The sequence below is a fragment of the Chelonia mydas genome, chromosome 2 (assembly GCF_015237465.2).
Source record: "Chelonia mydas isolate rCheMyd1 chromosome 2, rCheMyd1.pri.v2, whole genome shotgun sequence".
Lineage (NCBI taxonomy): Eukaryota > Metazoa > Chordata > Testudines > Cheloniidae > Chelonia > Chelonia mydas.
Genome location: NC_057850.1, coordinates 133,117,288 through 133,126,968, shown reverse-complemented (window position 1 = coordinate 133,126,968; position 9,681 = coordinate 133,117,288). Strand labels below are relative to the sequence as shown.

The window sequence follows — 9,681 nt, the reverse complement described above, 5'->3', positions numbered from 1 at the left end:
CTTCAATAGCCAGCCTACCTGGGTTGAGATTTTCTTCAAATGAATCCGCTTCATTTTCTTTTTTCCCCCAGTTGGATCTTTGTAGAAACAAAGGATTACTTTGGTAATCCTCCTCAGTTCCACAGTAACTTTCTTCCTCTTCAAAACCACGACACAGACTGAAGCATGAAACAACTTCATTTTGAATATATTTCTGAAATCCATGAAGACATATTGTTAAAGCTCGTCGATTCCTGCAGTCATGGCTTTACAAGAAGCACTGAAAAACCGTCTCAGAAGTTTCCTACTTTACATGATAGTTGGAAAATTATAGGATATCCGAAAGCTAAAATGGGCTTCAGCAGTTGGACATAGCCAGCCTCTTCTCTTCTAATATAAATAGCTAATTCCTGTGTGGCATTTATTTAAAAAAAAAAACTATATATATTCTCAAGGGGATTTCACTGCCATCAAATGTAAAAAAAAAAAAAAAAAAAAAATCATGTTAGTTGTGTTAATCATGTTAGTTAGCAAAATTAATTCTCAATTAACTATCTAAAATCTGGATTTCTATGGTAACTAGAGAGCTAAAAGGGTTTCATTTCAGGAAAGCCTAGTGCTTGCGGCCAATCTAAACACCCGTGGTGGTCAGTCTACGTCAAATAAAACACAGCACAGTGTCAGATTTTATTCAGGCTATATTAGAAAATGCTAGATGACCAAAACATTGATTTGGGAGTATTCTGCACTGAGGCACAGCTGTTGGCATTATTTTTTTTATAAATAAAGCATATTCATAGTTTATAATATTAAAATGTCTGTAATGCTGAGCAGGAAATGGAACTTACAAGAAAACTTGTTTTTAGGTAACATTTTTATTATATGTGAGAACAGGGAGCACATGGCAGGTAAAGGAGATTTAATTCATATAGTGGGTATTTAGTGACTCAAGGCTGGATTGCCACATAACTGATACCTGAGGCTGATCATAAAAGCTGAGCAGCTTCTGCAACTTGTTCACAGTGGAAAAGGCAGATGACACGTCACACTGGTCTGCCCTCATGCCTCAATAGCTCCTCATTCAATGTAAGGCTGTAGTCCTTATAAGAGCCATAAACAGGATAAGGCCAAACTACTTGAACAGGTATCTCTCTCCTGCAGCATCACTCCGTGACAAAACTTGCCAGATCTGAAGTTGGTCTGTTGTCAGTCATTGCCAGGCTATGGAACTTCTGTTGCAGGAGTTTTGGTTTTAACTCTTGCTTTACATCATACTCTAGCTGATTAATCTGTTTGTACAAGGGTTCCCTGAATATAAGGAGCGACATTTTCCAATTCTTCCCCTTTCTTTCCCCAAAGAAAAACTTTCTGTGTTTAGTCCATAGAGTAGTACCACCCAGAATCTCAAAACTCCTGAATTTCACGCCTAGACTGGCTTGTGATCTGAACATGTCTAATACTTGGATGGATGGATATAAATCATATCTAATGAAGGTAAAATATGACCAAGGTGTGGGCAAGGGCTTTCACAGTGGTGACAGAAAAAAAAAATGGCTCTGTTTGGGGCAAAGAAGACAAGACATCATGCGAAGGAAGGGTCCTGACTTTAATTGTGAAAACTGGGGATTCAGGGAGGGGGGGTGTAAAGTAATAAAAATGGGAAGGTAAGATGACTTCATCAGTGACACTTTATTTAGGCTGGAAAGGTGGGGAAAGATACAGATAAGGTGGTTAAAGTAACCCAGGCTTCAGAAGACCAAGGCATGGACAAGGATTTAGAGGTAGAATGAATAAGGAGGAAACAACTTATGTGAAATACACAGGCAGATATGATGGGACATAGCAAAAAACTGTATGTGAGAGAAGGATAGTTACAAATATGAGACACCAAATTTCCAAACCTGGGCAAGAGGTCAAGTGGTGGATTTGTCAAAGTGAGTATGTAGCCAAATTCTAGTGCAGTCTGCCATATCTCTGAGGATTTGTGTTTTTAGTTCTCTTTTCCTACCACATCCTACATTAGCTATCTTGGATCTTATCAGGTCCCAATAAAACTTCCGGAAATTAAATTTCTGATAGTTTTCTCTCTCTAGCAGAGGTGGATTTTTTTTCCAAATCAAATATCAGATTAATTTTTTTACTAGTTTCTGTTTCTCAAATTATATGTATCTCTAACATTTTGAATTTTCTCAGAATTAACAGAATTGATGGCTCTATTAATGAATATATGTTTGGATCATGAAGGATTAGGTTTCACCATTTCAACCCATGAGACTGGTCAACTCTGTCTGCAGTTCATAAGTTACCCCTGTTCAGGCGTATTAAAAGGCGGTTAAAGAGTTGGCTTCTGAAACTTGAATAGCGACAATGAAATCTTCCTACCCTGTGGGAAGTTAAATGAACAAAGCATTACATTTGAGACAGAGCAGCCTGCAGAGGAGAGAACTGCTCAGGCTGGATTTGGTATTCATTCACTTGAACATGCTTTGGGTACCAGGCAGCAGCCATTTTTATTTATTTATTTATTTATTTTAATATTAGCTGGAAGGGAAATCGGGGTATAAAAAGTATCTGCTTCGGAACAGATGTATTTGCACAGCTGAAGCTTTGGAGATAGAAGGTACAAACCAGCAATTCTGGCTGGCTGCCTAGGATTTCCCCGGGGAATTAGTATTTTGCATGTAATTAGCTTTGCTCATGGCAATTTTCTGTACATTTTTCAGCTAGATTCAGACATCGGATAGGCTGTAGCCATCACGTTTTGTTTGCGAGAAATGTCCTTAGTTTATTGCATTGAAGACAGAAGTCCTAGAATATTAATTATTTTCTGTGGTAGTCTTTCCAGGTGCTGTACTCTGCGTTAATTAAATTTGCTGAGAAGAGAGGCTGTTAAAATTAGTTCACCTTTGTACATACACACTTTCAGCTTCCCTTGCAGTACAGCCCGTCTGATCAGTTTTCACTCATACTAAACGGAACCTGCTACAGTATGTCATAGCATTTTAAATTAAACAATACTACCACTTTTTAATAGACGAATTTGTGCTCTTGCTAAATAGAAGTGGCTTTGGTTTCAGATAGCCTCTGAAGCATGCTGCTTTGAGCTTTCCAGTATATGATTGAGCTTTGGATTAGGTGATACCTCTCTGCTTTGGTACACGATGTCCTCATTTCAGTACTGTTTTCAGTCAAGGTTTATTGGCATTATCAAGAAGTAGTGGTGCACTGAAAATAACTGCTGAATTAATGTATTAATGTGAATAATGTCTAGTATGGAAGAAGCAAGCAGGAGGTAGGATTTTCACTGTGAACTGGACAAAAGGAAGAGACCAACTGCATAAATGAATGAGGCTGGAGAGACCCTTCCTATTCTTAAGGAAACTACCCCTAAAATCTTTAGAAATATGGTATAAGTGCACACATGCACTCTCTCTCTCGCTCTCTGGCCTTTTTGTAAAGAGCAGTCCCAGTAATTTATTTTTAGAAGTGGTGAAAGCATTATCAATCTGTGTGTAATTCTGATATGAGCAAACCTGGAGAACCCAGGTGTCTGAAATAAAACTTAGTTACTCCTGGTAACCTAGGCACTTTAAATCTTCTGGTCCTTGGGCTGTAAATCAGTTTGCAGTATGTTCTTACACAGTAGACTAAATACAGTATAGCAACACTGAAGTCGTTGAATAAAAGACATTATCAAAGTAATGCAACAAATTCAAGATTAACATGTCAGTTCAGCACAACTGCACCTTTATTCCCCAGTTACAGTATTGTGAGGGCACTCACTCTAGGCTTCCAGCTCCTGAGCCATCACCGCTTTTCAGTGGAGACCCACCTCACCCTCCCTCCTTACCGGAAGAGCATTTCCTATACTGTGTTCTCCCTAGCAAAGTCAGGCAGCCTAAGCTGGCCTGCTTTACTTTTCTCCCCAGAAGATGTTATACAGTGCAATTGCCACAGTTAAGCTACCAAACAGCTTTTTCTAAGCAAGCACATTTATTTTTAAGGTGAAAAGCATTACAGAGAAAACTGTAAAACAATACAAGAACCTACACACATGTCAATAACTTTACCAGAGATCACCCCAGCTCGCCCAAGGTTTTTTTACCTGTGGTTATAAATTCATCACAGCTTCAACTCAGAACAAGAATCCTCATTAATGAGTCATTTATTCTTTTATACAATTTGTCTTTGAACTGTCCTCATGTAACAGGTGATCAAAAGATGTCCCCCTGAGGATGAAGCGTCAAAGGCTGAGTCCTTATATAGGAGTTTGCAATCCCCTCTTCCCAAGTACATCCTAAGAATTCCACTTCACACGTATTGTCCAAAATATCATACGTGCCTACTACATTGCTCAACCTAGTCTTTAGAAGCTCACAGTACTACCCAGAGATTGCATTAATCCTGTCTTCTTCCTAAAGAAGCTCCATACAATCCCACATTGATACATAAACATTTGCATTTTTAATACAATGAACTCTTAAAATACTTACACTTCATTCAGTACAGTGTGTCCAAAATATTGCAGGAAATTGCCATAACTGTTACATAGCGTAGTAACTGTGGATGCATTATGGTTTATTCTTTTTCTGAAGGCCAAAATTTCTCTTCTGTCCAAGATTATTATGGACACCTTATTGGGAGTGCTTCATATTTAGTATCATATACTAGTTCAATCCAAGGAAGAGCCAAATATGAATCAGGAAGTGTTTTTTTATTTATAAAAAGTCAGCTTTCTGTCTTGCTGCACTGTGAGACCAGTGCCTCTGCCTAAACATTATTTTTAAAAAATCCTAAAATTTTGGTGGAAGCTAGAAATAAATAGGGAATTTAAGTAGAGCTTATGGCATGTGAAGAGTAATAAATATACTGAATGGAAAAAAGTACTAGGGAATACAATTAAAGCTAAGCATAACAAATTCAAAAGGTACCGATCTCTTCCTGAAGGAGAGCTTTGTGAGGTGTCAAATTAAGAAAGTGATGTCTGGGATAAAATTTTGGTGAGGGGAAGGCAGTTAGGAAGTACAATTACTTGTTCTTGTAGAAGTGCTCTCTCAATTTGGCCTTTGGGAATGGTGCTCCCCTTTGCCTGCTGCCTTGTGCTAACCTTTACATTTGGTGGTGTGATGCACCCAGAGCACTAAATGGGAGAGCAAAAAGTGGTTCCCCCTCATATCATTCTTCAAACTTTACAGATGATAATTAAGTCTAAAGCTGACTGCAAAGAATTACAAATGGATCTCACTAAAGTGGGTGTCTTGACAACAAAATGGCACAGGAAATTCAGTGTTGGTAAATGCAAAGTAATGCACATTGTAGAACATATCCCAACTATACATTCAAAATGATGGAGTTTAAATTAGCTGTTATCACGCAATAGAGAGATTTTGAGTCGTTGTGGATAGTTCTCTGGAAACATCTGCTCAATGTTCAGCGGCAGTCAAAAAAGCTAACTGTGTTAGGAGTCATTCAGCTTGGAAAAGAGACAACTAAGATGAGTTATGACAGAGATCTATAAAATCATGAATGGAGAAAGTGAATAGGGAAATATTATTTATTCTTCCATATAAAACAAGAACTAAGGGTCATCTGATGAAATTAATAGGCAGCAGGTTTAAAGCAAACAAAAGGAAGTACATCTTCACACAATGCACAGTCAACCTGTGGAACTCGTTGCTATGGGATGTTGTGAAAGCCAAAAGTACAGCCGGGGTTCAAAAAAGTATTACATACATTGATGGAGGATAGGTCTTCACTATTAGCCAAGATGGTCAGGGATGCACCCTCATGCTCTAGGTGCTGCTAAACTGCCGACTGCCGGAAGCTGGGACTGGACAACGGAGCATGGGTCACTTGAAATAGCCCTGTTCCATTTATTCCTTCTGTAGCATCTGGCACTGGCCACGGTCAGAAGACAGGATACTTGGCTAGGTGGACCATTGTTCTGAGTCAGTATGGTGGTGGTGGTTGTTCATCCTATAGTGAGATGCTAGCCCATGGAAATCCGTCAGCTTAAACGTGCAGAATGAGAGCACTGAGTGGCACCTTTGGCAACTTCCTACCATCAGTAATTCTCTTCCCCTTTCTAGTCCCCCACAGTCTTGGAGGACAGCAGAGAAGCTGCTTGGTGACTCCCTTATGGGCAGAAGAGGAGCCTCATGCCAGCTTCCTCTCTTACCACAGAGGGGAGACAGAAGTAAGGCCTCACCCCAAGGACAAGGGAATGGGCCCCAGCAACAGTGAACACAGAAGAGGTTATGGAGAGAATAAAATAGGGTGGAGCTGTGAATGAAGTAATAATTTTGGAAGAAAAGTAGAATTGGGAGAAACAAGATGGAATGAGAAAGGGAAGAGGTTGAGGTCCATCTCACAAAGTGGGATATGATGGGTAGAGAGAATAAGGTGGTGATGGAGATGAAGAAAGAAAACACATTACTAATACAGGCAAGGAAATGTGGGGAAATAACAGAAGGAAGAAATTTGACCAACTGGAATGCAGTATAATTCAGAGTTCATAACGACAGTTCATTAAACAGGAAAAAGAAAACTGTAGAGAATCAGATGAGAGGCGAAATTAGAAAATTAAATCATCTTGGAAGAGAGAGGAGAAAGAGGATCTTGCAATAAACAAGACTGAGGATTAGATAAACGTGGACACAGTAGCAAGAAAGGAAAGTGTAATGAAAACAGGAAAAGGGAGTTGGTAAATTAAATGAATTTTTTAAAATACATATTTTTATGCCAATTTAGGTATGAAAACCGTGGTCGGGTCTTGGTGATGGCCACTAAAACAGTATGCAGCCGATGAAGTGAGCTGTAGCTCACGAAAGCTTATGCTCAAATAAATTGGTTAGTCTCTAAGGTGCCACAAGTACTCCTGTTCTTTTTACTAAAACTCTAGCTCCTCTATTGACTTATTTTTAACCTCCTTCAGTGATTAATTTATTTTAAACGGGCATTAATGACAGCTTGATTGGCCTTTTCCTGTTCTTGAGTCTTGTGCTCTGTGGAGAGTCTTGTGCAACCCAGTTTACACCATGTATCCAGGAGAGTGAGAATGTAAACACACTACATTACTGGGTGGGTTAGTGGGAGAGGCCCAGGCCTGGGGCAGAATAACATTTTCTTTATCCACCCCATAAACATGGTGTCAAGTATCAGAGGGGTAGCTGTGTTAGTCTGTATCCACAAAAACAACGAGGAGTCCGGTGGCACCTTAAAGACAAATTTATTTGGGCATAAGCTTTTGTGGGTAAAAAATGCATCTGAAGAAGTGGGCTTTTAACCCATGAAAGCTTATGCCCTAATAAATTTGTTAGTCTTTAAGGTGCCACCGGACACCACGCAAAACATGGTGAGTCTCATACTGTTATGCATAAGTCAGTTTGAAAACAAGGTGATAGTGCTCTCAAAGGCCCTGGCCGCAGCCCGAGGTTGGCCCACTCTGATATTGACATGAAGTGGTACTTGGAAGAGGCTGCATTCTGAGGATCTGCACAGTAGCATCTCTTTGTTTCCTCTCTCTGCTTGATCAACAGTGGAAGTTTACATTATTGACACTTGGGGTCAGAGTCTCATTTACACTAACATCTTTACATTGCATGGGCAGTGTAAAGTCCTCACAGTGTGAGTAAATCATATTTACGCCCATTTTATATTAAAGTGGTGTAAAGGGGGCCTTAGGTGTTCATCATTAGGTTTTGGAGTTAACATCCCATTGATAAATGGGGAGAGTTCACATTTTCCTTCAAATTGTTTTTGTCTGTAGAGTTAGGAAGGCTTCATTACATTGGTTCACATTTTGAAATTTTCTTGGTGAACAGCAAGATTACAAGGTTCATATTGTGTTATGAAAGGTAAGTTTCTGGAGCACAGTATGGGAGCCACAATGGGAAAAGACCGTCTTGCCAAGCTGCAACATATCAAGGGGGTAAATGTCATCCTTTGTAAGCTGGCACCAGCAAATTACATCAAGGACTATTCTGAGAGAACAGTATTTGCTAAAATACAGGGTTTGCTTACTCCTCTTCACATCATAAAGGATGTTATCACAGGAGCTATTGCCAGTATAAATTCTTTTCCAAACTAATTATTTTTGGATTTCTCAGGCATTAGCTAACTCAGCAAAGATGGCATACTTGGGCTTTCTGTGGTAACTTACATATACTGGGTGTTTTATATCTAGATTCTAGCTGCTATCCTAAAAGCAGCTTCCATGCCTTACTTCCTGAGGGGGATCAGCATGGACCCCTCTAAACTAAATACAGTTTCAGGGATTCTTTAAAATAAAGACTGGACTTTTCCAGTTACGAAGAAAGGGGATACTATAAAGTGCTGCAGGAAGCAAACGTATGCAGCACTAGAGTTGTAAATATTAATAATAATAATAATAATGAATACTTTTCCACTTTGTGATCTATGTGCCTAAATTGATAATTTTAAGACTAGTATCTTTTCTAAGGGAAGCCAGACATGCAGTGCATAACCCAAACACAAAACTTGATTAACTTTCAGGGTTGGTGAATGACTTTTTAGCAAAGGAAAAAACATCTGTAATGGAATGTTGGTTACAACTTTGAAGCACACACAAATCTGGAGATTCTCTGATGAGCAGTTAATAATTTTCCAGCTATCTCCCACACTTTCTCAATGTGTTTAGTGCAGCATAGAGGCGATACACCATCTTCTCTTCTCCCTCCTCAAAACTCTCTCATGTGTAGGGAGAATCGTGTGTGTATGAGAGAGAGGAGAGATATTAAAAGGTTTCCTTAAGCCCTAATTGCAGCCCCAAATATGCATACATTTTGTATGGTAAGTTATGGTCCAAAGTTATTGCTCTGTTTAACAATATTAAAAACAAACAAATAAAAACCCTCCTCAATAAACAGCCCTACGTGAAATCCTGGCCCTGTTGAAAACAATGGCAAAACTCCCTTTGACTTGAGAAGGGCCAAGGTTTTCCCCCTTGTTTTTCGTATAAGAGCACGGGTATGTACTGTATATGTGAGAGAGAATTTAAGCGAAATTAAAAAAAAAAAAAAAAAAAAAAACTCTTATCAGGCACTGAATCTGCAGCCCAGTCCTCCACCTTCCAGAAATGCTTTGAACTAATGGCAGTGTTATCAGATTATCTTGCTGTTCCACAGGATGTGACAGGGAGGGATAGTGGAGAGTGCCTTTCCTATTATTACACAGCTGAATATGATGGGAGGGCAGGAAGTCAGAGTGAGGTTTTTCTTGCTAAATATTAATGGTTCAACCCTAAACCCTGTAACTAAATTGAGTTTAATGTGCATGTCTTGCATCCATTTTGGGATACAGCATGTTATCTCTCAAGGAGCTCCAAAAGTTCCACCTGCCATAAAGTGTAACACTATTGCTGTTTTAACCATAGATGCCATGCAGATATAGATTATTTTTATTAGGAAGTTTCACTGTCTAGAAGTCCAAAGAATACATCCAAGTAGAAAAGATTTAAGGAAAGTTGTTTTTAACTAATAAAAATACACTTGTAAAATTTGAGACTGGCATAGCACGTGATGTTTATTAGCCATATGGTTATTTGTTATATTTTTAATTGCTGCAAAAGTTTGCCATTTATGCTGTGCAGATCCTCGGCGTTCTTTTTATTGCATTTGTCATCTATTTTGGAACAGTTTGCCTTAAGGGAGAGTTGAGACTACTTGAGTAGGTTTAATCATG

General features: G+C 39.0%; 1 protein-coding gene across 5 annotated transcripts in view; it reads left to right on the top strand.

The window, feature by feature from the left end:
- The window catches only part of TRIO (trio Rho guanine nucleotide exchange factor), a 400,036-nt gene that overhangs the window by 300,459 nt on the left and 89,896 nt on the right, over positions 1 to 9,681 (top strand). Inside the window, exon 35 of one of the 5 annotated variants that reach the window (XM_027827405.3) lies at positions 72 to 9,029. The exons of the other annotated variants lie outside the window; for them this stretch is intronic. Coding sequence (XP_027683206.1) covers positions 72 to 85 — 14 coding nt within the window. The 3' untranslated portion in view covers positions 86 to 9,029. Of the gene's footprint in view, positions 1 to 71; positions 9,030 to 9,681 lie in introns of those variants that run through there. 5 annotated transcript variants of the gene reach the window in all.